This window comes from Sporobolomyces koalae (genome assembly GCF_050403365.1).
Source record: "Sporobolomyces koalae JCM15063 DNA, S_koalae_JCM15063T_v1_ctg27, whole genome shotgun sequence".
Taxonomy (NCBI): domain Eukaryota; kingdom Fungi; phylum Basidiomycota; class Microbotryomycetes; order Sporidiobolales; family Sporidiobolaceae; genus Sporobolomyces; species Sporobolomyces koalae.
The window spans coordinates 131,389-158,105 of NW_027481744.1; the positions used below are offsets into that span (position 1 = coordinate 131,389).

The 26,717-nt window shown below is 54.6% G+C and overlaps 8 protein-coding genes across 8 annotated transcripts; 4 read left to right on the top strand and 4 right to left on the bottom strand.

Annotated features, from left to right (window-relative positions):
• Positions 1-64: 64 nt before the first annotated feature.
• Positions 65-1,564, bottom strand: JCM15063_004883 (uncharacterized protein; the record flags this gene model as incomplete). Its single annotated transcript, XM_076679814.1, has 8 exons — positions 65-252; positions 344-406; positions 473-535; positions 604-892; positions 974-1,009; positions 1,079-1,145; positions 1,222-1,292; positions 1,424-1,564. The coding sequence occupies 8 exons, from the start codon at positions 1,562-1,564 to the stop codon at positions 65-67; spliced, it is 918 nt and encodes a 305-aa protein (XP_076533085.1).
• A 1,147-nt stretch (positions 1,565-2,711) lies between these two features.
• Positions 2,712-4,351, top strand: RPL3 (60S ribosomal protein uL3 RPL3; the record flags this gene model as incomplete). Its single annotated transcript, XM_076679815.1, has 7 exons — positions 2,712-2,740; positions 2,808-2,880; positions 2,955-3,048; positions 3,120-3,759; positions 3,863-4,092; positions 4,174-4,196; positions 4,268-4,351. 7 exons carry the CDS (start codon positions 2,712-2,714, stop codon positions 4,349-4,351), a joined length of 1,173 nt encoding a protein of 390 aa, XP_076533086.1.
• Positions 4,352-7,804: 3,453 nt separating this feature from the next.
• JCM15063_004885 (C1 family peptidase) lies at positions 7,805-9,842 on the top strand (the record flags this gene model as incomplete). The annotated part of the gene is made up of 8 exons (XM_076679816.1): positions 7,805-7,946; positions 8,010-8,158; positions 8,234-8,335; positions 8,409-8,637; positions 8,702-9,401; positions 9,467-9,524; positions 9,592-9,720; positions 9,819-9,842. 8 exons carry the CDS (start codon positions 7,805-7,807, stop codon positions 9,840-9,842), a joined length of 1,533 nt encoding a protein of 510 aa, XP_076533087.1.
• A 1,250-nt stretch (positions 9,843-11,092) lies between these two features.
• On the bottom strand, positions 11,093-12,685 carry JCM15063_004886 (uncharacterized protein; the record flags this gene model as incomplete). Its single annotated transcript, XM_076679817.1, has 7 exons — positions 11,093-11,164; positions 11,233-11,455; positions 11,514-11,599; positions 11,662-11,768; positions 11,833-11,964; positions 12,058-12,222; positions 12,295-12,685. The coding sequence occupies 7 exons, from the start codon at positions 12,683-12,685 to the stop codon at positions 11,093-11,095; spliced, it is 1,176 nt and encodes a 391-aa protein (XP_076533088.1).
• A 977-nt stretch (positions 12,686-13,662) lies between these two features.
• On the bottom strand, positions 13,663-15,686 carry JCM15063_004887 (C1 family peptidase; the record flags this gene model as incomplete). The annotated part of the gene is made up of 8 exons (XM_076679818.1): positions 13,663-13,686; positions 13,767-13,895; positions 13,963-14,020; positions 14,086-14,785; positions 14,854-15,082; positions 15,156-15,257; positions 15,334-15,482; positions 15,545-15,686. The coding sequence occupies 8 exons, from the start codon at positions 15,684-15,686 to the stop codon at positions 13,663-13,665; spliced, it is 1,533 nt and encodes a 510-aa protein (XP_076533089.1).
• Positions 15,687-18,208: 2,522 nt separating this feature from the next.
• Positions 18,209-18,620, bottom strand: JCM15063_004888 (uncharacterized protein; the record flags this gene model as incomplete). The annotated part of the gene is made up of 3 exons (XM_076679819.1): positions 18,209-18,292; positions 18,364-18,386; positions 18,467-18,620. The coding sequence occupies 3 exons, from the start codon at positions 18,618-18,620 to the stop codon at positions 18,209-18,211; spliced, it is 261 nt and encodes an 86-aa protein (XP_076533090.1).
• Positions 18,621-19,831: 1,211 nt separating this feature from the next.
• Positions 19,832-22,937, top strand: JCM15063_004889 (uncharacterized protein; the record flags this gene model as incomplete). The annotated part of the gene is made up of 16 exons (XM_076679820.1): positions 19,832-20,686; positions 20,760-20,819; positions 20,894-20,924; positions 20,997-21,037; positions 21,106-21,167; positions 21,241-21,327; positions 21,387-21,452; positions 21,525-21,653; positions 21,721-21,804; positions 21,875-22,022; positions 22,086-22,169; positions 22,244-22,374; positions 22,440-22,551; positions 22,624-22,697; positions 22,781-22,801; positions 22,871-22,937. 16 exons carry the CDS (start codon positions 19,832-19,834, stop codon positions 22,935-22,937), a joined length of 2,052 nt encoding a protein of 683 aa, XP_076533091.1.
• A 616-nt stretch (positions 22,938-23,553) lies between these two features.
• JCM15063_004890 (glycoside hydrolase family 5 protein) lies at positions 23,554-26,245 on the top strand (the record flags this gene model as incomplete). The annotated part of the gene is made up of 15 exons (XM_076679821.1): positions 23,554-23,944; positions 24,015-24,046; positions 24,120-24,196; positions 24,265-24,297; positions 24,365-24,425; positions 24,494-24,638; positions 24,705-24,898; positions 24,971-24,987; positions 25,045-25,091; positions 25,157-25,240; positions 25,315-25,375; positions 25,443-25,469; positions 25,534-25,615; positions 25,690-25,839; positions 25,907-26,245. The coding sequence occupies 15 exons, from the start codon at positions 23,554-23,556 to the stop codon at positions 26,243-26,245; spliced, it is 1,740 nt and encodes a 579-aa protein (XP_076533092.1).
• Positions 26,246-26,717: the final 472 nt, after the last annotated feature.

Sequence of the window (26,717 nt, forward strand, 5' to 3'; positions counted from 1 at the left end):
ATTATCGGAGAGACAAGTAGTGGGATATGGGTATCTATGAGGGGTAAAGGAATCGAGGAAAAAATCATCCATGAATGTGCGTACTGAGGGGTCTCCCAGCTCTCTCGGCTTGCGTGATCAATGCCGGGGGTGCTTCCTCCATTTGTCGAAGGTTCTCTTGATGAACTTCCCGACGATGTTGTCTCACTGAATCTTCCGAGCCTAGAGCGATCATCGCACAGAGTGGGTTCATGAAGAGCCCGAGCAGGAACCCTAAAAGAAGAGCAATGGTCCTGTTTCAGCTCGCTTTTCCTTTTTCTCGTTATGCGAGTTGTTGAGGGAAAGAGTCGAGAGTGTCCCTCACCGTATACCAGTTTGATGATCTCGGGAGTCCAGGTATGCGCCATGTCTCGACCACCCCATCTCGCTATTCAATCAGCATGTCGTGAGCGATTCTGTGCACGACAAAGCTAGAGAGATCATACGAGCTCACGTGCGATGGCAGCGATTGTGATGGGCCAAAAGACGAGGAAGAATAATGCCGACAGAACGGATCCTGAATGAATTTACTTCCTTTATTAGTCTCCCAAAAGCGCTCCGAGGATGAAAAGATTAGGGACTCGCCTTTCCAGGCAGACCAGAACAACCTCGTGAAAAACTCTTTCGGTCTCAATTCGAGGTTGAAAACGTCGTTGACGTGACTGCCCGAGAAAAAGTGCAACCCTCGACCGAGTCCGTGACGCTGGTGGAACGTTCTCCACAGTTTCGATCGTCTCGAAGTGGCAGCTTCGGGATCTGCACCTTTGACGACCGCGAATTGAGTATCGGGCCATGGGTAAGGGAATGCGTCAACGCCTCGGTGTCGCATGTCGACATGGACGAATCCCGACGCAATGATGAAGGTCAAGATGCCCTGTCACGACCAGAGCCTCAGATGCGCGTCAGCGTGACAAGTCGAATCAATCCGAGAGCAGCTTGGAGAATGATCGTTCACCTGGATAAAGGTTGTCACTGCGACATCTCCTGCGATCTGGTGAACAAAAGGTCCGAACGCTCAGCTTATTTTTCGATCGAGGAAACAGGGTCAGTTTTGGCATACAGTGTTGTGTCGAATGTCCCACATTGTAATTGTGTCTCGAGGTTTGATCGTCCGATACATTGCGCAGCTTTGGGAGTTGCAAATCGAAAAATGAGTTCAGGGGGTCGAACGAGGGAAGGTCAAGGGCAAAATTCTCGGCTCACGCAATGCCAAAGTTTGCGCCTCCATCGATAATGGCGGCTCCGATACCTTGGATGACAAAGATGTAGAAGCACTAGCGATGAGCGAAGGGAGCGAGACTCGAGTCAGTCGAAAGTCACTGAACCAAAAAAGTCGCGCTCGAGTTGCCTCTCTTGCGAGAAGCAGCGCTACGAAAGGCGGTAGCCAGCAGTCGTAAGAGCTCACCTGATGCCATGTGAGCGGCGCTGGGAGTCCGAGAGGGTTGTTCCAGGTAATCTTCCTCGGTCGGCCCTCGACGCAATCATGTTGGACCGGTTGCTGCGAGAATGGCTCGGGCAGATACGTCCCTGCTCTGTTGCGACCCATGCAAGAGACGATACAGTGGTGCAAGTTGCAACGAGCGAGTGGAGGACCGACGAGCCGAGTCGGTTCGGTGACGGCGAATGCATGCAGTCGAGGGGAGGTTCGCGTATTGCCCGCCGCGACCGAAGATCACGAGCGCGGCGGCCGGCATTCCTCTCTTCTTCTTCTTCATCAAACTACAATCAGCTTCCCACAGGGCGAGCATTGAGTTGCATCGATCCCTGCACGTCAACTCGTTTGCGCGAGTTGGCATAGGGACGTTGCGCTAAATGCCGGAGCTGTTCGCGCCAGATCCAACTCTACCACTCTCCTGCCGTCGAGGAACACGTGCTCTTTCCAGTTGCCTGCTACCCAGCTTTGAGAACGGAGAGCTTCAACGTGCGGGATGGACATTCACCTTGGGATTTAATCATGGACGATACCCAGCAGCTGTCGGGACTTTTTCTGTTTACACCTGCAACGCCGCATTTTTGCTCCCATTCAATCTCTGTGCGCGAGCAGTCCGTTTCCAGAGAGTCTTGCGAGTTGGCTAGTCCTGCCACCGTCACTGGAAGACGATCTCGAGAAATACAGCCATGGAATTCTAATTATTGCTTCAACCGAAGACTTTCTGCCCGTAGAATGACCTACGCCGCTGAATGCAAACCTGTACGAGCGCAATGAAGCCAAACATGATGCAGAACGAGCGTGAAACGAGCGAGAAACCGCCACCACAGGGAGGACTTTCTGCAGCTCGAATCGGGCGCTCGCCGGCGTGGCCCATTTTTTTCCCTTCTTTCTCCTTCGTCTCCCTCAAAAGGTACAACTCTTTCCCTAAGCTCTGTGACGGGTCAGCTCTCGGCGTTAGGACACGCTTCGTTCAGCTTTCCTTCACCGCGCCTTGCCTCGAACGTCAAGCCGCCGAGTCGACCTCGACCTGCGACTCTTTTTCACCCTCGCCTCGTTCAGCCGCGCCGCATCTTCAAGCGCCAGTCAATATGCATGCGAGCAGTCTACAGACGATACTTGGCAAGGCGCAAATCGAGGGGGATAGCGAGTAGCGAGGAGGACTGGGATGGCTGCCAGACACTATTCACCTCGAATTCCTCACACCCTCGTACTGACTCGCGTTGCGCTCCCGCTCCTTCCTTCTCTCTCTAGCTCGGTAGGAATGTCTCACAGGAAGTACGAGCACCCCCGGTACGCCACTCTCGCTTGCTCTCCCTCTCTTATGTAACCAGCACGCTGACTCGCATTTCGTCTTTAGTTGCGGTTCCCTTGGTTTCTTGCCCCGCAAGCGCGCGGCGAGACACCGTGGAAAGGCAAAGGCGTTCCCCAAGGTTCGTCATACTTGCTTATCATGACCGCTTGACGCTCTCCACTCATTCCCGGTGCTTTTTGTGTTGGTGATCAGGATGACCCCAAGGCTCCGGTTCACCTCACCGCTTTCCTTGGTTACAAGGCCGGAATGACCCACATCGTCCGTGACCTCGACCGACCTGGATCGAGTACGTACTTTCCTGTCCTTCAACGAGTTGGAGAGCGTGGGCTGACTGATCATGTGTTTGTGTCTACTTAGAGATGCACAAGAAGGAGGTCGTCGAGGCCGCCACCGTCATCGAGACCCCTCCTATGGTCGTCGTCGGTGTTGTTGGATACGTCGAGACTCCCCGTGGCCTTCGCTCGCTCACCACCGTCTGGGCCGAGCACCTCTCCGACGAAGTCAAGCGTCGCTTCTACAAGAACTGGTACCGATCCAAGAAAAAGGCGTTCACCAAGTACGCCAAGAAGCACGCCGAGTCGGGACCCAAGTCCTCGATCGCCCGCGAGCTCGAGCGCATCTCCAAGTACTGCACCGTCGTCCGTGTCCTCGCCCACACTCAGATCCGCAAGACCGGACTCGAGCAGAAGAAGGCTCACCTCATGGAGATCCAAGTCAACGGAGGATCGATCGCCGACAAGGTCGAGTTTGCCAAGTCTCACTTTGAGAAGACCGTCGACGTTGCCTCGGTCTTTGAGCAAGACGAGAACATTGACATCATCGGTGTCACCACTGGACACGGATTCGAGGGTGTCACTCACCGTTGGGGAACCAAGAAGCTTCCTCGCAAGACCCACAAGGGTCTCCGCAAGGTCGCTTGTATCGGAGCGTGGCACCCTTCGAAGGTCATGTTCTCGGTTGCCCGTGCTGGTCAGGACGGTTACCACCACCGTACCGAGTAATTCCTCTCTCTCTCTCTCTTCGACTGCGACAACCCTCTCTGCTTCCTCTTGCTAATACCCTCTCTTCCTCTCTCTCTCTCCCTTTTTCTCTGAAACCAGGATCAACAAGAAGGTCTACCGCATTGGCAAGGCTGACGACGAGGCTTCCGCCTCGACCGAGTTCGACATCACCAAGAAGGCCATCACCCCGATCGGTGGATTCGTTCGCTACGGTATCGTCAAGAACGACTTTGTCATGATCAAGGGTACCTGCCCTGGAACTGTCAAGCGTGTCGTCACCCTCAGGAAGACTCTCTTCAAGCACACTTCGCGTCGTGCTCTCGAGAAGAGTAAGACTTTTTCTTGTTTCACCGTTTCCCAGCTCTCTTCGACTTTACTGACTCTGACAAACACCTACTCACCCTTTACAGTCAGCCTCAAGCTCATCGATACAGTGGGTTTCGCTCCATCTGACTTGTGTACATCGCAAAAAATGCTGACTCTGCTCTTTGACTCGTTTCACAGTCGTCCAAGTTCGGTCACGGTCGCTTCCAGACGATCGCCGAGAAGAACGCCTTCCAAGGTCAACTCAAGATCAAGTCGGCTTAAGCTGCTCCGAGCTTTACGGGAAGGCAGATGCAGGGAGGTTCGAGTTGGTCGTAGTTTTATGTTTCCCTACTCTTCAGACGCAACGAGAAGCCCTACCCTCCCTTCATCGCCTCAATTTCGATCTCGATGATCCTCGTGACCGAATTACTGAGAGCACAAGCCGGTACAGCCCAAGTCGACTGTCGCCCGCCTTTCGCGAGAGTCAGTAAGACATTGTCGCACCGCCTCGAGGTTCGAGCGCTCCTTGTGACCTTCTTTCTCGTGATCAGCGTTTCTTCGGCCTCGGACCTCCTCGCTCCCACCCGAGACACGTTCCCCGCGCCTTTGTTCGTACCCACTCGCTGTCGCGCGCTCTCTCTCTCTCTTTCTCTTTCTCTCTTTCTCGTCACTCTTCCCATCTAACTCACTTTCATCTTCACTTTGACGTCTCGGTCACTCACCTCGAGCTCGACACTCTCCCTCGTTCTTCAACCGATGATTCTTCGATCTCTGCTCCCGCACACGCCTTCTCGCCTTCGTCCGCCTCCGCCGCCGCCACCTGCTCTGCCACCACCTCACCTCGCGTCTGCGGCCTCTGCTCCTGTATTCCTTGTTTCTCGCCCTCGCCCTCAACCGCCTCTCCCACTAACACCTACCTCCCTTCGCTTCTCCGTTCCTTGTCTCGTAAGTACAGACCTCAATTGCGATCGTCGCGAGCTCGAGTACAAGCGCTGACAAGTTGGTCAAGGTTGATGTGACATCAGAAGGTCAGTGATTGCCCGATGTGTCCCGTTTGACATATTTCCGTGTTTGAGGCACTATCTGTTTGAGACGTCCCTCAATCGAGAGGAATCGTTGATCTTCCGTCAGTATTGCTGCGGCTTTTCAGACAAGCGATCATGGCTTGCTTTCTCAAGAGGTTCTCTTGCCTGCGATCAGCGACCATATCCTTCGTAGTCAAGTCCTCGAAACGAAATCCGCCTTTCTTCGGTAAGGCTATGACTCGCCGCTGCCAACACCTGCCGTTCCAGAGAAGCTGAAGTTTTGTCCCATCGCAGCCGTGCATATATATCGGGACCAAGCAAATCGTCGGGAGTCATCGAGCAGACGAACCGACCGGGACGAGATACTCCTGATACTGCCCCAGGCCGCTGCTCAATATTACTCTCGCACCCGTATGCAGCGCCGAGAGCTTGTCCCGGGATGATGCTAAGGTCGTATCATACTCGACAACGCGAAGGAAGAGATCCGTCAACATATTCGGAAGAAACACAAGGAGCTGTCCCTGTGCGAATATGAAGTAAGCAACTTTCCTGCCCGAGATTGGTTCCAAGCCCGAGGTTTGACATCACGCTTCGTGTCTAGGCTTGTATCGCGGCGTCGACAAGCTCACTTCGTATTCGCAGAGGAACAGGCCCCTGTGTTTTTGCCGGATACGGTGACGAAACTCCTCCGTCGTCTTGTCAAGCATTATACAGCCCTGGCGCCATCCCGAGGCAATCTCTCAGCGCTACATTCGGGAGCAATATCTGTCTCGAAGAGAGCGAAATATCGAGAAACGGGCCGTAACCTGGGCAGTATCCGGAGCATCTCGTCCTGGTCGGTTCGCCTGCTCGATGGTTGCCGACGATTTACTTGGTCCCGATATACATGCACGGCTGCGATGGGGCAAAGCTTCAGCTACTCGGGAAATGGTGGATGTTGGCAGCCGCGAATTGTAGCCTCATTCTCGAGAGATCGCGGCCGCCTGTGAGCGGGACACCTACTGTCGCGGGGGCCGTTCTCTTTTCCTTATCCTTCTTTCTCGGACTCCGGCTCTCATTCCCTTGACACGAGCCTCCTCCTTAGTCTGATCCCTTGAGGATCTTCTCTCTCTCTTGTTCTTTCTTTCTCCCCGTCCTCTTTTACCTATCGCACTTCAGCCTTTTGCTTCGACGGTTACGTCCCCTGTTCTTTCACTCTTAGTGAGTCCCACTGTGTGTCACAACCCGACTGTGTGTCAAACCCCGACTGTGTGTCACCCCCTGCAACTCTGTGTGATTGCAACCCCATATCTCGCGTGAGCTCTATAAGGCAACGCTACCACGATTCCCCCTAACCTCTGCAAGGAGTGTCCACCTCATATACCTATGGTAAGCGCGCGATATCGACGCAGCTGGCGCGCACGTAGTGACGCAGCCCCAGCGCGCACCTAGTGTCGCAGCGAAACTATCACGTCAACCCCCCGTAGACCCTCGTCCTGTTCACACCGCATCGGTAATACTCGTCCCGATTGGCCGGCTCTCCCTGATTTCGAGAATGGTAGACTCGGCTCATGGTCGTTTTCTTAAATACGAAGCCTTCCTTCACCTCTAGATCACGGCAACGAGCTAAGCCTGGATGATGCTCACTCTTCTGTGGGACCGCCTGGTTGAGCTCTCCCCCGTGACGCTTTGTCGCCGACGAGACATCCCCTCTCTTCTCCTTCCCGAAGTCGACCTGGGCGAGAAGAGCGACCGCGTCTGGGTTCAGCTCTTCCTCCGTCCCGATCTCGTTGAGTCGCGAGCGAAGAGCCTCGACGAGATTGCCTTTGCCAATGGAGGAACGTATCTTACCCATGACATGACGAAGTCGATGCCGTTCTGCCTGTGTCCAGAGGTTCCCCTCTAGGCATCGATGCTCTTTCTAGTACAGAATAAAGACGCGATTGGGTGGGGTACGGGCAACTGGACGCAAGGCGATGACTACGAAGAGAAGAGGATGGGAAGCAAGAGCCATGGGCAGGGGACAGTCGTCCTCGTCGTCGCTCTGATTCCCCAAGTCAGTCGCCATCTCTCAGTCTCTTCCCCTCCCTATTCCACCGAACACAATGTACGACAAGTCAACCCGGTCCCCGTCGTCTCGAACAAACAAGTCCCTCCTGGCTTCCGGGCTTCCCAGGTGAGCTCGGACCCCTTCTTCCACTCGAAAGGCAGATGCTTAAGCCGAAGTGAAATACGCCCTCAACAGCTTGAACCCTCTTCACTTGCCGAGTCAATCCGGCGATCTCCCTTCCTCTGTCTATCGTGTACATCCGTGCAAGATATGCCCTATAGCTCGGAACAATAATGGACGACGCCTGGTCTCCTGCACGATTCCGTGGTAGTGTGAGCGAGCTGTACCAAGTCTCGAGCATTCCTTTGTCCGGAAGAGGTGTCTTGACGAGTCAACAGGCAGGAAGGGCACACTCGGAAGACGCATGTGCACGCGGCCTGATCGCAGCCTTTGATCCAATTTGAGCGCATTCGAGCCGAAGTGGGGAAAAGGGGCACAATTCGCTGGAGTCCTCTCTCTTCTTTGTTCCCTCTGCACCTTCACCGCGCGACTCGCAGCACCCTTTTCGCACTTGTAGCCCGAATTCGAGAATCATCGAAGCCTCACCATTCGTAAGGGGATTCCTCTGCCCGTTATCTATTGTCGGATTGTAGACCGCATGGTTTGATTCCCTCGATCAGCATGGGTACCAAAGCCTCTATTTCCGCCGCCCCCGCCGACAGCACCTACGAGGAGAAACCCACGGTGCAGGGCCAGCCCTCGCCCGAGTCTGCTGCCGAAGGGCCCGCGGCGCTCTCCCTCCAATCGTCGTCCCCTGCCTCGGGTAAAATTCGTCCTATCGCCTGTATCGACTTTCTAGTGGCTGGCTCTCTTGATTCGCTGACAGCCTCGGGACACGTCACGACGGATCTTATCGACACCTGGCACGACGCGTTCGCTTCTTCGGCCAAGAACCGCCTCGCTTCGACCGTACTCAGCAAGACGGATTGGGCCGAGGCGATCATCAACAGATCACGCACTGTTGCTGATCAGCAGGCGAGCCCCATGAGTGGTCAAGCTGATCATCTCGGTATCATCCCATGATAACCTCGACTGTGCGATCGATGACAGATTTTCAACACCAAGATCTCGCTCGAGGGCAACCCAGTGACAGACCAGAAGAGGTCTGGTCGCTGCTGGCTATTTGCATTCACCAACAATGTGCGAATCGAGGTATGCATCATCATCGTCACTGTCAGCCCGATCCCGGGTCGAATTTGACAGTGAGGCTCGTGCACGACCGTAGATGATGAAAAAGTACGACCTCGAAGAGTTCCAGCTCTCGCAGTCGTACCTATTCTTCGTCGATTCGCTCTCCAAGGCAAACTATTTCTTGGAGCAGATGCTAGACCTTGCCGATACTCCCCTCGACGACCGTCTCGTGCAAGTCTTGTTCAGCGACCCCGAGCAAGACGGAGGTCAGTGGGACATGATTGTCGGACTGGTCGATACGTTTGGACTTGTCCCGCAAGCGAGTGCGTCTATTGCCGAAATTTCCCTGGCAACATTGTGCTGATCACGAATGAGCTCATATGATAGCGTACCCCGAATCGTTCACCTCGTCGTCGACGCGCGAGCTCGATGTGTTCCTGACTTCGAAGCTGCGCGAGTATGCCGTCGAGCTCCGATCGCTGTTCGATGCCGCCATGAAGAGTCTCGGCGAGCTCTCGGGCAAGTCGTATACCGAGAAGAAGTCGCTCGCAATCCAGTCGGCACGCAAGCGCAAGGAGGACCAAATGTCGGAAGTGTACAGGATCTTGGCCATTACTCTCGGCGCGCCCCCAAAGCCCGACGAACCATTCGTGTGGGAGTACTATTCAAAAGACAAGAAATACCACCGTGTCGAAACGACTCCAATCTCGTTCTACAAGGACCACTGCCTGATTGACGCCTCGCGCAACATCTCGTTGATCGACGACCCTCGCCACGAGTACGATGCGCTGTACTCGGTCGACCGTCTCGGATCCGTCGTTGGTCAGCGCCCCGTCTCATACGTCAACGCAGGTGCCGAGAAGCTCAAGGAGACCGCGATCAAGCTGCTCAAGGCTGATCACGCCGTCTGGTTCGGCTGCGACGTTGGCAAGTCGTCGTCGCGTGCTACGGGCCTGATGGACGCCGATTTGTGGAACCTCAAGGACGCATTTGATACCACGCTCGGACTCGACAAGGCTGCAAGGCTGCGCACGGGCGACTCGGCCATGACCCACGCAATGTTGATTACGGCTGTGCACCTTGAAAAGTGAGGACCGAACATCTAATTCTTGCGAAATCTGTAGGCTGACTGAAGGTTGTCCGTCTGCGCAGCGACAAACCCATCAGGTGGCGTGTCGAGAACTCATGGGGATCCGAGGCAGGCACCAAGGTTAGTCATTCCTGTGCTGGATGCCGCCTATGACCCGTGCCAGAGCTATATCTGCAACTCTGTACAGGGATACATGTGCATGTCGGACGAGTGGTTCACCGAGCATGTCTTCCAAGTTGTCGCGCCGCGTGACTTTATCGACAAAAAGCTTATTGACCTCTTTGACCACGGCAAACCTGTTGTCCTGCCTCGCTGGGTGAGGATCTTCCCTCGATTCTCGCTTCTATTGGCCGTTAGCGCGCCAGCCATAATGGTCCAAAAAGAACGTCCGAGCTGACAAAGGTCACTCCGCAGGATCCCATGGGAGCTCTCGCCTAGATTCACCTAGGGTTCTTTATATTTGCCTTGCCTCCATTTTCCCTCTGCAGTATAGTCTTTCATCTTTGTCTGGATTCAAAGAGCGCCATCGTTACCGGCGAATCTATTCACTGCGTCCGATCAGATGCGCTCGTTCCGCCTAGCCCACGACATCCAGGTGGTCTGAATCGTCGACGTATGCTGGACAGGCGAGCGTGAGAGAGAGAGAGAGAGCTCAGGTAATGTAAACAGATTTGGGTGTGTGACTATGTGCGTCGCGTCAACCGAGAACAAAGCTCTCCCGAGGCCAACGGACCATGAGTCAAGTGAACGATGTGCCAAGTTGAAACTCTCTCGACGGGAACCAAATGATCAAAACGAGTCTGTGTGGACGGGCGGCCCTGCGTAGCGACGCTGCAGAGAGGCGAACACTTGCAAGCGGTCAGCATCGCAGACGGAAACGGCCCACGCTTGCTCAAAAACCTTCGGGATCTCTTTGTGAGCAAGTCGTCGACATGCAGTACCAGGTATAATACGAAACGCACGGGCCTGATCCCGTTTCGGGACTACACCATTGTCCGTCCCAACTGCCCCATCTGCCCTCGGCAACGACTCCCGGGATACTCTCGAGACATAGTGCGCACCGCAGAACGGACAGCCGCGAGAGCGAGAGCTCAATAGGAGACCAGGACAATTTGCGAGGGTTTCCCGCCATCAAGGCTAAGAAAACCCGAAACCAATCAAGTTGCATTCCGAAATGAAACCCGTAAATCAAGAAAGATGAGGAAGAAATCGTGATAAGAAAGGTCGTAGCCAGCAATAGAAAAAGAGAAGCGGAGAGAAGTGGCAAAAACCAGTTTTGCGATTCTTCCTTCGAGAAAAGAGTGCTGCCCTCCTTGCGATGACCTTCGTGATCGCGTCTCGTCTCGATCTTGGCAGATCCAGTCTGCTAATTCGAGATCGAAACTTGAGGAGCGAGAGGTTGAAGCAAGGAGGGGGGAAAAGAAGTTGACGAAAAGAGTGTGGATACATGGTGATAGAAAACAACCGTGCTTTGTCGAAAATAACCCGAAATGAAACCGAAAGAGAGAGAGAGAAGAGCGAGCGAGTTGTGCCGGTATGCTGGTCGTGAAGTTTGCCGGGAAGAGAAGCCGTGGTGCCCAAAGAGATGTGATGCCCATATTGCGAGTGCGAAGAATAGATGTCGAAATGTGCCCTAGCGCCGAAGGGAATATTGAAGGATTTTTGAACCGACAAGAAAGGATGTCGGTTTAAGCCAAGTATTGCTTGGTAGCCCAATCACCCGAGTCAGCGGCAATTTTGTACGAGTAGTTGTCCTTGTACTGTGGCAGAGCGAGCTACGGGTCAGACCAGAAGGGGACCAGGAGGGTCTGAAGAGAGGCAAGCTTACGTAGTTGAACCACGAGACGGCGACGTAGTGAGGCATCGCAGACTTGGTCTCGGCACTCGTCATGTCCTTGAACCAAGCGAGACGGCTGTTCATGTCGGCGGAGACTCCGAGTCCAATCTCACCGATTGCGAAGTGAGGTCCGCTCGACGACGTGTAGGCATCGTGGAACGGCTTCATGACATCGACGAACGAGTTGCCCGAAGTCGACTTGGGATAGTAGTCACTGCGCGGAAAAGAATTAGCGGCTGGACGAAGACCAATGAACGACGATCCCGACTCACATGCCGATGAGGTCGACGGTCGAATGGTCGTCGGGGTAGAACTTTTGGTACTCGGAGAGCGACGCGACATTCGGAGTAAAGAACATCTATCGAAATGCACAGCATGTCAGCGAAATGAATGGCGAGAAGAGAGATTGAAGGGATGTACCTTGACTTGAGGGGCAATGTTCCTGCATGCCTTGGCCACGACGTCCCATCCTTCCTTGAAGTCATCGACCGTTCCTTGGTAGGTACCGTCAGATTGGTAGTAATTGACTGCAACATCGGATTACTGTCAGTCTCGACTTCATCGAGACCCTCTTTCCCTTTGCGAGCTCACCTTCGTGGGCGAATCGAAGCCAGACTTCGACACCGAGGTCGGTGTACTGCTTCATGACCTTGCAGATCGCGACAGCTTGTTGGTTGTCCGAGTACGTGAGTCCCCACCATCCTCCGATGGGCATGACCGCGGCTGTAGCCGGAGGAAAGCTTCAAGTCAGTTCCTGACCCCGAAATCATCCAACGGACCACCGAATTCGAAGCGACCACGCAATGCAAGACTCACGCTGGAACACGCCGGACTTGACAATCTGGTCCTTGCGGTAGCTAAATTGGGAGCCATCGAACAAGGTGCCTGCATGAGCCTGGGCGTACCATCCCTGCGCAGCCGAAGTCTGGCCAATCGCCGAGTTGATCTCGAAGATGGTCTGCGAGCTTCCTCCACCGGAGCCTACAGACACGTGAGATGAGCGGGGAAAGAGATCAGTAAAAGCGGACTGTGCGGGGATGTGATCGAACGTACCGTCGTCGGGCAAGAATCCGACAAAGATGTTGTTCTTGCTGCAACCCGACAGGTTGTAAGACGAGGACGACGAAGAGGACGAGGAGGAGGAAGACGAGGAGGAGGACGAAGACGAGGAGGATCCGACGGCCGACGCGGTAGCCGACGAACCCTTGCTGCTGCCAGCGCTGTTGTTCGAGTTCCACGAGCTGTTTGAATTGCTTGAAGACGAGCCAGAGGACGAATCAGAGTCGTCCTGCTTGAAAGCCGCGACGGCGGCACTAGATTGCTTTGCTGCGGAGGTCGAGACTGACGACGACGCGGCCAAGTGATGGCGACGGTGACAGTGCTGCTTCGCCGAGACGGCCGATGCGACGAGCGTGAGCGCAGTGAATACGGTAGAGAAATGCATCTTGTGGGGCGAGCGGTTGGAGGAGGTTGCGCGGAGAAGGGGCGAAGGGAGCGCGGGCGCGTTGAAAGGTGGGCGAGGGCGTTTCGGGAGAAGGACGAGAAGGCAGGGCAAGAGGGCGACCGACTAGCGGTTTAGAGGCAGACGAGACGAGACGAGAACAAGCACGGCGGAAGAGAAAGGAAACCCGGCGGGGACGAAGATGGCGAACGATGAGAAAAAGGAAAGAGCAAGCCAGGGAGCAGAGACAATCTCGGAAAAACCTCGGCTGCACGCGCGCGCGCGTCGCACGACGCGTCAAAAGAACTGCACATTCCTCGCGGCTCTCGCTTGCGCCTGTCGCCTCGTTCAATGCCGATCACAAATCCCTCGCTTGGCTCGGCTCGCCTGTGCATGTTCCCGCTGCCAAAGCAGCTGAAGCTTTCCACCTTGCACCCTTTTCATGCGCCAATCTGGACTATTTAAGTACAACGCGTAGATCGCAGATCTGCGCGCCCTGAGCGCTGATCATTCAACCTTCCCCGTTTCAATGCATGGATCCCGAGTCTCGACCCAAGTGTCAAGCGCCTTATTGGTTTCTGCCTGCCTCGGAATCTCCTTGAATTCACGATAGCTTTCATTAGGCTTTCAAGCCGTTGCGCGTCGAAACATGCTCAATTTCTGTGCACTCGCGTTCCAAGACAAAGCAAACTCTTGTTGAACATCGGGAAGAGGCGGTGCTCGCACACGCGCGCGGTTCTTGTTGATTGAGACTTTGTGATTGTAAGTCAGAAAGGGTACCGCTTGGCTCCTTTCAGGGTCAAAGAAATCCCGGATGTGCAAAGCGAAGGCGGAACGAGCGCATCTGACCGGAGGTATCATAGTGAATAGATTCGCCACCGACGATGGCGCTCTCTCAATACGGACAATCATGAAGAATTTACTGCAGCGGAGAAATGAAGGCAAGACAAATACAAATACAAAAGACCCTAAATGAATTTCTAGGCGAGAGCACCCATGGGATCCTGCGGAATGATCTTTGTCAGCTCGGATTCTTTCGATTCATTTTGGCAGGCGCACTATCGGCAGCGAGAAAGATGCTCACCCAGCGAGGCAGAACAGCAGGTTTGCCGTGGTCAAAGAGGTCGACAAGCTTTTTGTCGATAAAGTTACGCGGCGCGACAACTTGGAAGACATGCTCGGTGAACCACTCGTCCGTCATGCACATGTATCCCTGTGTAGAATCGCAGATATGGGTCAGATACTACTCATAGGCGGCATTCAGAACAAGAATGACCAACCTTGGTGCATGCGTCCGGTCCCCACGAGTTCTCGACGCGCCACCTGACGGGTTTGCCGCTGTGCAGACGGACGACTTTCAGTCAGTCTAGAGACTAAGAAAAAGATAGACGTTCAATCCTCACTTTTCGAGGTGCACTGCGGTGATCAACATTGCGTGGGTCATGGCCGAGTCGCCCGTGCGCAGCCTTGCAGCCTTGTCGAGTCCGAGCGTGGTACCAAACGCGTCTTCGAGGTTCCACAGGTCGGCGTCCATCAAGCCCGCAGCATTCGACGACGACTTGCCAACGTCACAGCCGAACCAGACGGCGTGATCGGCCTTGAGCAGCTTGATCGCGGTCTCCTTGAGCTTCTCGGCACCGGCGTTGACGTATGTGACGGGGCGCTGGCCAACGACGGACCCGAGACGGTCGACCGTGTACAGCGCATCATACTCGTTGCGAGGGTCGTCGATCAACGAGATGTTGCGCGAAGCGTCAATCAGGCAGTAGTCCTTGTAGAACGAGACTGGAGTCGTCTCGACACGGTGGTATTTCTTGTCTTTTGAATAGTACTCCCACACGAACGATTCGTCGGGCTTCGGGGGGGCGCCGAGAGTAATGGCCAAGATCCTGTACATTTCAGACATCTGGTCCTCTTTGCGCTTGCGTGCCGACTGGATAGCGAGCGACTTCTTCTCGGCATACGACTTGCCCGAGAGCTCGTCGAGACTCTTCATTGCGCCATCGAACAACGATCGGAGCTCGATAGCATACTCGCGCAGCTTCGACGTCAGGAGCGTGTCGAGCTTGCCCGTCGCCGACGAGTTAAAAGATTCAGGGTACACTATCATATGGTTCCAGTCGAAGTCAGTACGACGCTTCCCGGAAAAGAAAAAGCAGCGATAGACGCACCCGCTTGCGGGACAAGTCCAAACGTGTTGACCAGTCCGACAATCATGTCCCACTGACCACCGTCGTTCTCGGGCTCGCTGAGCAAGACTTGAACGAGACGGTCATCGAGGGGAGTATCGGCAAGGTCCAGCATTTGCTCCAAGAAGTAGTTTGCCTTGGAAAGCGAATCGACGAAGAACAGGTACGACTGTGAGAGCTGGAACTCTTCGAGGTCGTACTTTTTCATCATCTACAGTCGTGCACGATCTGCAGTATAAGTCTCCATTTGGGAACGGGCTGACAACGACGATGATGCTGCATACCTCGATTCGCACATTGTTGGTGAATGCAAAGAGCCAGCAGCGGCCGGAGCTCTTCTGGTTTGTCACTGGGTTACCCTCGAGCGACAGCTTGGTGTTGAAGATCTGTCATTGATTGCACAGCCGAGGTTAGTAAAAGGAAGATGCCGAGATGGTCGGTTTGACACCTCGTGGAGCTCGCCTGCTGATCAGCAATGGGACGCGAATTGTTGATGATTGCTTCAGTCCAGTTCGTCTTGCTGAGCACGGTCGAAGCGAGGCGGTTCTTGGGCGAGGAAGCGAACGCATGGTGCCAGGTGTCGATGAGATCCGTCGTGACGTGACCCGAAGCTGTTCGCGAATCGAGAGGGTCAGCTATCGAGACTTCTGTACATGCGACAGGACGAACCTACCCGAGGCAGGAGACGAGGATCGGAGCGAGAGAGCCGCGAGCAATTCGGCAGCAGACTCGGGCGAACGCTGGGCCTGAGCCGTGTATTTCTTCTCGTGAGTAGTAGAAGCGGAAGCGGCGGGAACAGAGGTGTTCGATCCCATGCTGATGATCTGCAAGCGTTGCCGTGAGAGAGTCAACCCACGCGGTCCCCAATCTGACAACAGGCATGAGATTCCCCTACGATGTGAGAAGCTTCTATGATTCTCGATTTCGGTTCGCGATTGCTGAAAAGGTGCTGGAAGTGAAGCTTGGAATATGGAGTGGAGCTGAGGAAGAGGGTGGGAGCCAGGACTCGCCCCCCTTTTCCCCACTATTCGGCACAGAGGCTGATAAGGCCGCGCGCACGCGTGTTCCGATTGTGCCCCTCCTGCCTCGTGACATGTCGGGCAAGTATGATGAGCCTTGATATCATGTAAAGCCGGATCATAGTCCTCTGCCACCGCTCAGGAGACCTGGATTGGACAATTCGCCAAGAACAGTACCGAGCTATCGGCCGGGCATATGGGATCCGTCTCAATTTGATCACGCCGAGTCGGAACTCCAATCTACGTCGTAAACCTGAAAAATCGCGATCAAGTAAGATGTTGTACCTATGTATTTCGTTTCTCAGCGCTCGGACCGTTGCATTGTGGAATTCTCTGTTGTCTTGCAATGCCTGTCCACATGCGTGACACGTGTAGTAAGCAGTCGGGGTACAGTTCGAGTGAGCTCAGGCTTGGAGTGACAATGACAGACTGACAGGGGCAAGTAGGCTATCGGATTACGGAGTCAACATGAATGTTACCGTCTGTGAGCTGTGAGCCAACGAATGGAAGCCAGGTTTGTGCAGCTATGGGTTGTGGCGGCGAGGTGGAAAGGGGGGATACACGAGGAAGAAAAGGAGGGGAATCCAGGGAACCGACTGGTCGACTAATTCAGATTCGTGCTCTCGTATCTTCTGTCGTGGTGCAATGTCACGAGGCTCCGTCGACCTCTGCTGCAGTATCATCGGACCGCATCTTGATCCTGTATCGGTACTCTCGCCCACGAGACCACTACTTCATCAAGTACGGAATGACCGGTGAGCCTGCCTGGAAAAACATCAAGGATGACCTCCGTCCGGGACTACGAGCAGGTTGGTATCGATACTGCCAACGAAGCGTGGGGTTTCGACTGTGAACGTGGGGTTTCGACTGTGAACGCGACTTCAGGACTCATCTGGCGTTTGGCTTGGGGCGCCTCGCTCCCTCGAAACGGACCGAACCGCCAGTTCCGTTATCCGTCCAGAACAGCGGAGCTCGTTTCCTCGAACTTGTTTCTTTTGCACGAAGGATTGTGGCGATGAGTCTCGAGACCTTCACTATGGATGCACCCCGAAGGAGAAATCTGCTTCACCCGGGACAAGACGAGCAAGTCGTCATTGGTCATCGGCAAAGGGGATCTCGTCGAGGCTCTACCTCCGTTCCGACCCCGTCGAGGTGCCATCGGAGGGCCCTGGTGAGATCGCCTTTGCCTGTAATCAATGGCGACTTCGTCGTCTGTCCCTGGCGAAGCAGATTTCTCCTTCGGTGTGCATCCGTGCAACATGTCCTCCAGGAAACCCTTTGCATCCACCGTGAATGACTCGAGACCGATCGCCACAATCCTCCTTGCAGAAGAAACAAGTTCGAGGAAATGAGCTCCGCTGTCTCCGAAGGACAGAGAAATTGGCGTTGGGTTCGCATGGAAGAGACGATACGCGCCGAGCCAAAGGTCAGATGGATGCCGGAATCGCGTTGACGGTCGAAACCCCACGCTTCGCTGGCAGCATCACAAGCAATTCGCTGGTGTTCCCCGGAGGTCATCTCTGATGTATTTCCGGGCAGCTTCCCCGGTAATCCCGTGCTCGATAAAGTAGTGGTCTCGGAGACAAGAGCAGCTATACAGGATCAAGACGCGGTTCGAGGATGCTGCAGCAGAGATCGACGCAGCAGAGGTCGACGGAGCAAGGGGAGGTGGCGGCAGGGGAAGTGGCAGGAATGAGGCGGATGGGAACGAGAGCGGGCATCAGTGGACGCGGAGACAGAAGTTCCAGACGCGAGGTGAGGTGAGCGCTGGAGCAGGGGGCGGCGACAGAGATGGACGAAGGCGAGAACGAACACGAGCGCGGGCGAGAAGGCGTGAGCGGGAGCACAGATTGAAGAAGCATCGGCTGAAGAATGCGAAAGAGGGTCTCGAGGTGAGGTAGCGAGACGTCAAAGTGAAGATGAAAGTGAGATGGATGGGAAAAGTGACGAGAAAGAGAGAGAGAAGGAGAGAGAGAGAGCGACAAGGTAGGACAAAGGCGCGGGGAACGTGTCTCGGTGGGAGCGAGGAGGTCCGAGGCCGAAGAAACGACGATCACGAGAGAGAAGGTCACGAGGAGCGCTCGAGCCTCGAGGCGGTGCGACACTGTCTTACTCCCTCTAGCGAAAGGCCGGCAACAGTCGACTCGGGCTGTACCGGCTTGTGCTCTCAGCAATTCGTTCACAAAGATCAATGAGATCAAAAATGAGGCGATGAAGGAAGGGTAGGGCTTCTCGTTGCGTCTGAAGAGTAGGGAAACATAAAACTACGACCAACTCGAACCTTCCTGCATCTGCCTTCCCGTAAAGCTCGGAGCAGCTTAAGCCGACTTGATCTTGAGTTGACCTTGGAAGGCGTTCTTCTCGGCGATCGTCTGGAAGCGACCGTGACCGAACTTGGACGACTGTGAAACGAGTCAAAGAGCAGAGTCAGCATTTTTTGCAGAATACACAGAAGAGATGGAGCGAGACGTGCCGTGTCCACCAGCTTCAAAGTGACTGTAGAGGGTGAGTAGGTGTTTGGCAGAGTCAGTAAAGTCGAAGAGAGATGGAAAACAGTAAAACAAGAAAAATCTTACTCTTCTCGAGAGCACGACGCGAGGTGTGCTTGAAGAGGGTCTTCCTGAGGGTGACGACACGCTTGACAGTTCCAGGGCAGGTACCCTTGATCATGACAAAGTCATTCTTAACGATACCGTAGCGAACGAATTCAACATGGTGGAGAGAGACCATGGTGGAGAGACACGCGATTGGAGTTGATTCGTCACTTCCAAAGCCATGATTTCCAGATGGAAATGTAGATGCGGTCAAGAGGAGGAAAGCAAGAGAAGATTCATACTCTGCCAGCTCACAATTTCTCTTCTTCCGAGCATCCGCGATAGCTCCACGCAGCGACGAGAGCGTATGAGAAGTACGCGCTGATCCTTGTCAGAGGGCATCCGACCTAGTGCCCTCGATGGATTGGAATGCGATCTGTAGGGTTCCTCCGCAAGGGACCGAGCTGTAACACCGGTCAACGCTGGTCCGTATCGCCGGGAAACGGCGCTTGAAGCAATTTTGCCCTTTAGATCGCCACCTGCCAAGAGAATGCCGGAGTTGATCCGTAGGTCGAAAAAGTAGGCCCAGCTCAACGACCTACGTAGATTGTCCTGACTTGAAAATCGCAATAACCTCTCAAGCGATAGCACCGCTCAAGTGATCACCTATCGCCAATCCCTGTCGCTCGGGTCCAAAACTCGAGCGATCGAATCAAGGGGGACAGGCAAATGTGTTGCGTGACGTTGTGAGCTCGACTCGAGCTGAGTTCTGACCGCCTGCTGTACGTGATTCCCGCATTTCTTCTACAAATTTCTGCAGTGTCGCGCTGAACGCAATAGGTTGTGTGTCGAAAGCTGATCGATCTACGCGCCTTGGAAGAATGGGACGAGCGAATTGCTTGCTCGAGCCATAATCCTCGCGCGCGCGCGCTCGCGACCTGCGGATATCCCTTGCGCTCATCACTCCAAGCCTCCGACCTGTCGAGTTGTTCGCCCAACAGGACAGTACAGACAGAGTAGAACGCGCTCGCAGGACCGCCCAACCCTCGCATCACTCGTTTTCAAATCACTGAACACGAAAGGCACTTCCCGGTCCCACTCTCAATTCGGCCGCCCAGCTGCCGCCAGACAGTCGCAAATCGCTACAGTGCCTCGTCGTCACTCCGGATAGGCGTATAGACGCAGCTTCGTGCCGCTCACCGAGTCGTGGAGAACCCCGCTCGCGCGCTCCTTGCTCGGCGCTCTCGATGTGAGTCTCACGAGCCCCTTCACGCGCTCGCGCACGCGCCCGCTCTACGAGCCGAACTGACCAAGGACTACGCCTCAGACTAGACACCGAACGCGTTCTGCTCCAACTTTTCCTCCGCAGCTGCCAATCTCGCACGCGCGCGTTCTCGACTCGTCCCCATGTCGCGACCTCCTCAGCTGAACCCGACGGGAGCCGGGTACTCGAATCTCGATCGACAGGATCCTCACTCGCCGCAGTACTCGCGTCACCCCCAGTACTCCGCGCAACAACAAGTACCCCCGAACCCTTTCTACGACGGACAGCACTCCCCTCGCGAGAGGTACGACAGCGGGTCGAGCGGTGAGCAGCATGACCAGGCTCAAGGCGTCATGACGGGACAGATTGGTGGCGGTTACGGGCCGTATGCGTACAATGGACCTCAGCAAGGACAAGCATTGAGCCCAAGCATGCAGTCGCTTCAGAATCGCTACAGCGCGCGTAACTCGAGCCTGCCGAGCCCATTCGCGAGTTTGAATCAGCCACCATCGTCTTCGGGACACTCGGGCGCATCGACCCCGCGTATGTCGTCGATGGGAATCAAGGCGGCAGCGGCAGCAGGAGGAGGGGTCGCCGCGGCCGCACCACTCATCGCAGGGCCGACTCGACATGCGCCCGTGTTCACTGCGCGTGACGCAGAACTTGACGACAAGCTGCACAACCCGTCACCGTCGGACAAGTACGACGACCACGTCTCGTGTACAGCGTTCTCGCTACGCGGATGGCTCAACGTCGCCGGCATCCTCGTCCTCGTCGCGGGACTGATCGTCCTGTTTGCCGGCTACCCAATCATCCAGTGGGCGTTCAGCAAGACTCAGTCGACCTACGGAGCGTACAACATTGGCGGTATCAACGCGAGTGGCCAAGTGCCCAACATCCCCGGTCTCCCAAGTCTGATCGACAAGGACACGCCAGAGTCTGCGTTGACGAGGACTGGGTTCGACAAGCAGAAGTATGTGTTGGTCTTTTCGGACGAGGTACGTTCTTCCGTCTCTCGCATGCCGGAGCATCAAATTCGGAATGGCATATTAACTTGCGCCACGCATATAGTTCAACACCGAGGGTCGGACATTCTGGCCTGGAGACGATCCTTTCTGGGAAGCAGTTGACGTAAGTGACGAATCGGGCTGATTTGGTCAGGCGGGCGGCTGACTCGCTTCGCGCCCTCTTCATCACCAAAACAGCTGCATTACTGGGCTACTGGAGACTACGAATGTGCGTTCGTCTGTGATATTTCTTGCGTGAACACCATAAAGTTGACGAGCTTGCTTTCACAAAACCCTTCAGGGTACGACCCGGACGCAGCAACCACAGAAGGAGGCAATCTCGTAAGCAATTTGATCGCAGCTCGATTGGCATCGTTCCTGGGATTGACCGACACTTTCGTACATTCTAGGTCCTCACCTTGACGCAAGAGCCGATCCACAATCTCAATTTCCGGTCCGGGATGGTCCAGTCGTGAGTCTCGAGCTGTACTCCTCTGCTTTTGGCTTTCGGCTTTACTGAATTGGAGCTCTGTATCGACCAACAGATGGAACAAGTTCTGTTTCACCGGAGGCTACATCGAGGTCAACATCTCGCTACCTGGATCAAACGATATTGGAGGTTTCTGGCCCGGGTGAGTCCCTGTCGCGCATGCTCGCGGTGACGATCAGAAGCTGATCAACACGATTGCAGTGCTTGGACGATGGGCAACCTCGGACGTGCTGGTTACGGAGCGACGACCCATGGAACTTGGCCATAGTGAGCTACTCTCGAAAAGGTTTTCGACTCCGCACAAACGTAGCGGGGAACTGATTCCGCATTGCGTATTAGCTCGTACTCGACCTGCGACGCGGGTACGCTCGATGGTCAACTCAATCCAGACGGCAACGGTCCTGCCGGGGCGCTCAACTCGGGAGAGAAAGGGGGCAGGTTGTCGTATCTCCCCGGCCAACGCTTGTCGTAAGTGGCTCTCCGGAGGGTGTCAGGCCTTTCTAGACGGCTTTGCTGACTTTGCTCGACTTTACAGCGCGTGTACTTGCTCAGGAGGCGATCACCCTGGACCCAGCGTCAAAGTGGGTCGAGGTGCGCCCGAAATCGATATTATCGAAGCGTGAGTTCACCCCCGTCAGTCTCGCTTTCCCGATGGTCTGCAGAACTGAAACCCACGATCTCTTGTACAGTCAAGTCGAGTGGACTGGGACGAAACTGGTCGGTGCAGTCTCGCAATCGGCCCAATTCGCGCCTTTCGACTACGGCTACGAGATCAAGAACACCACGCCTTGGGTCACCGTTCACTCGCCGTCTGTGACAGAGCTCAACTCTTACACCGTAACTTGTCAGACCGCGTTTGTACATGATCAAAAGCTGATCATGTTACTTGCCACCATGCAGGGAGGTGTTTATCAACAAGCTTGCAGTGCAGTCACCGAGACTCCCACTGATGCCTATCAGCACGACGGAGGAGGCTTCGCAACCGTGAGTTTCGTCCGCTCGTGATCATTTATTGCTTTGACAATTGATTCCCCGCGAAATCCGCCGCCTCTGTTCAGTACGGTTGGGAATCGAACCCCGGAGAAGACGACGGCTATGTCACCTGGCAAACCGACGGCAAGCCTTCGTGGACCATGACGGCCGGTGCGGTCGGACCCAACGACAAGGTCAACATTGGCCAACGCTTGATGTGAGCAGCGGTGCTGCATTCGTGCGCTTTTACCTCGACTCGAGCTAATCTGTTGACATGCACAGCTCGGAGGAACCCATGTCTATCATTCTCAATTTGGGCATTTCGGATTCGTTCCAAGCGATCAACTACAACCAGTTGCGGTATCCCGGCAAGATGTTGATCGATTACGTCCGAGTGCGCTGGTGATTCCCTCTGAACGATGGAAGGCTCCTTGACTGAACGTCCTCGTTACGCTCCCGCGCGCAGGTGTATCAACGAGAAGGATCCGAGAATGTTGGTTGCGATCCTCCAAACATGCCGACAAGCGATTACATCCAAAAGTGAGTCTATCCCTGCCTATCACACAAGCTTCTTTTTTCATCACTGACGGAACCACTTTGCTCTCCTCTGCTCCTTTCTGTAGGCACCTTAACGCGTATACCAAGTGAGTTTCTCGGGAATCGCGAAGGCTCGCCTGTTCCTCGTCCTGACCTGTGTTCTTCTCTTGCAACAGCCCGAACTTGACGACCTGGGATGCCGCCGGGTACTCGTTCCCCAAGAACTCGCTGACAGGATGTTGAAGAACCTCTGGATGCCTCGACACCCCAAAATACCCTCCATCTCTGTCCTCACGTTCTCGTTATCGTTATCTATATCCAGCCCCGCGCTTCCGATCCACGATGCCCTCGCAGACACTCTCTTCCCATAACGCTCATTTGCACTGATGTTTGGTCGCGGTCTCTTTCACCTTCTCTCCTTTTGTTCACTCTTTCACGAACCCCCATTTTCGTTCCCTTGTGGTTGCCATTGTACTGTATTGTATAGAAGCTCACGTCCTCGTTCGGTAAGCGAAATCCACATGTCTGCGCGCGAGACAAAATTCCGAGACCCGGCCAAGTCGCGTTTGAAGTTCCGCAGCAGGAATGTTTGATGGCCCCTGCCCCAAAAATGCCTTTCCCTCGGGCCCTCCTGCTCATCGCCCATTCGACGTTCTGACTCTCAAGACTCGAACTACGGACGATGTCAGGACCTTATAATTCTGCAAACGAGTAAGCTCGCACGCCTCTTCCTCTCTCGAACCTTCCTCACGTCGTGCCTCGTCGGCCTGTTACTCTCTCGCGCGCGATCAATCAACCCTACCTCTCTTCGATCATGACGAGACTGACAAACAGTGTCTCTCGATGTAGTGGATCACGTATGGGACTCGCTCGAGGAGAGAGTAACGAGAAGTATGGCAGTGGCGCGACTTCACCGTTGAACGCGGGAGGACGAGGATCCGGTGCCACGAACCGACGCTCAAAGTCAAAGCTGTGGTGGATCATTGGAGCGATCGTCGCGATCGTGATCGTGCTCGGAGCCGTGTTGGGAGGAGTGCTTGGATCGCGAGCGGCGAACCACAACTCAAAGAGTAATTCGGTCGGCGCATCGAACGACAACTCGGACACGGGCAAGAAAGGAGGTAGCACCAACAACAATGGCGTGACGACCTCGAACGACACGCACGGAGCGGTGTCGGGATCGACCTTCACGACCACCGATCTCCCCGCCTGGAACTGGGCGCAAAACAAGGCTGCCGGCATGTGCTTGGGTCAGTCTCGCTCCAGTCCTTACAACGAATCCGACCATTGTATTCACACCTAAATTGACATGCTTTGCAGGAAGTTGGCTCATTCTCGAGAAGTGGATGGTTGTAGGTTTTTTTCGACCCTTTCTATCGCCCTCGAGTTGTTTCCCCGCTCACCCGTGTTCTTGACTACCGACAGCCCGACTGGTTCAATGCGACTGTCAACGCGGTTACACCCGGTTCCGGTGCTACAACACTCGACGAATGGTCGTTCTGGTAAGTCGAGACCGCAATAATGATCGCCGCGGGGCGTATCAGCTGACTCTTCAAGCTGCGGTTTCCAGTCAGCTCCTCGGTCAGGACAAGTGCGAAGAAGCGTGAGCCGAAAGCCTCCCACTCGCATCCTGGCGCGCTACAAGCTGACAGAAAGCTCCGATCGAACAGGCTCGTGCAACACTTTGACACCTTTGTCACTGAATCCGACATCGAGACGCTTCACCAGAACGTGCGTCATCCAATTCTTCTTTGAGCTGGCAGAGTCGAAAGAAGTTGACAGGCATATTCGAACGACAGGGTATCAACCAACTTCGAATCCCCACCGGATACTGGGCTTGGATCCCTACTATTGAAGGCGAGCCTTACCTCAACCGCACCGACATCTACCAGTTCTACATCAACCGAGTTCTCTCTTGGGCTTACGATCGGGGCATGTATGCCAGTACGTGATCCGCGTCTCATTCCCGCATACTCCTTCTCGCATTGACCCTGGTTCTCGCATTGCTAGTTCTCGACATGCACGGCGTTCCGGGATCGCAGAACGGTGAACAATCCTCTGGACACCTCACGACGACTCCTTCGTTCTTTGGCGGTGATGCCAACACCGAGACTGCGAGTCAATTGCGCAGTGACGAGATGATCAAGGCCGTGATCGAGTTTGTCGAGAACTCGCCTTACCGCTCGGTCATCACAGGTATCGAGGTTCGTAGATTCTTTCGTCTCCTTCCCGCCAGGTCCCGGTGAACTGACTTTGAAATCTGCGTACGTACTTAGCCCGTCAATGAGCCTCGGTGAGCTCTTCTCTGCGTTCTGCATTTGGAACGCGCAATTGACCTCGTCTCCCTCAGCCCTTACACTCCTGACCAGCTTAAGCAACTCGAGAACTATTTCGAGCGTAAGTGTCTCGTGCGATTCCTGAGCGGCTGCTTATCAAGGCTGACCTTAAAATCGCGTCCGTAGGATCCTACCAAGCGATTCAAGCTTCGACCTGGCCGGTCGCGACCATCATCACAAACGGTTACACGAACCTCTCTTACTGGTATGGTGAGTATCGTATGCCCCGTCATCGCCCAACATGTCAGGGATCAGGGTTGACCAAGATTGGCTTCTATCGTTAGACTTTACCGCCGCTCACGCGACGAACCCTCCTTCGATGGTCATGGTTGATCACCCTTACCCGTGAGTTCCTCCCTGAGTCGGACTGTGGACCTGCTGGACTAACTCAAAACGTGTCTTGTTCTCACAGTGGCAACTTCCCGCCGCAAAACAACTCGTAAGTATTCGGTTCCCCTCCCTGAATCGTTTCGATAGAACTTGTGCTGAAATATCGATCGCAGTGCCAACATTCTTTCGCAAGTCTGCACGGCTGCTACTCGCTACCTCGAGTACCCTGTCCCTATCTGCATTGACGAGTGGAGCGTGAGCCTTATCCTTCTCAGCCACATCCTACTATCTCCTGTGTCAGCGTCCTCACTTGGAATCTGTGCACATAGATTTACACTGGCGTCAAGGATCAATCGTTCGAGAAGACCTTCTACGAACAACAACTCGTCACGTGGGCCTGGTCCGCCGGAGGATTCTACTGGAGTTACAAGCTCCAAACTTCCCAACAGGATCTCGCCAACGGTCTCGACTACAGTCAAGTAGGTCTTCTCACCCTTTCGAGACCGCTTGTTTGCAGGGCTGACGTTTCCTCGGCTGGAATCGCAGTATTCTTGGTCGACGTTGTTGGCCAACAATTCGGCCACTATCCCCAAGCCTTCTGATTACGGCATCAACGGAACGAACTCGGCCGCGAACGCCGATGCATTCATCTCGGCCCTCCAAGGCGAGCTCACTTCGTCGTGCGGTACGGTCCCTTCGGACGTCTCGCCGTTCTCGAACGGTTCGTTCCCGGTCTCGAGTTGGACCGTCGAACAGAACGCGCGAACTTCGGCACAAGGCAAAACGTTGACGGGAACGAGCACGAGTTTGCCCCTCCCGACCTCAACCTCGAGTTCGACCGTCACTGCTCGAGTCAAGAGGAGGGCAACCCCTTTGAGAAACTGAAAGCACAGAACTCTCAACTTTTTTCCGCATGAGGTCGGTGTCGTATCGAAACCTCCCTTTTGAATCAACGAGCTCTTTGCTTTCTTGTGACATAATGTATACTCCCCATCCTCACCCTCATCAGGCTCTCATCTTCCAGAGCTTGCTCGTCTCTTTCTTTTCTTTTTCGCATGTTACAACTATCCTTGTCCTATCTCTCTCTCTCTCTCTCTCTCCCCTTTATGTTTTCTCTCTCTATCTCTCTACGAAATGGACCCTTTTTCTCTCAAGATTTCTCTTGGAGCTTCTACGGAAACACTCCTAAATGGGTTCAGGATCGAGAGTCTCTGAGCCGATGAAACGCTCAAGGGATATCGAAAAAGCGTCGAAAAGGATGTTTCTCTGAATGCTTTATTTGGTTTTCATTGAAGGGTTTTTTTGGTGTTTTGGTTTTCCTGACAAAGGAGGACAAGGGATGGGTGGGGGGAAGTAC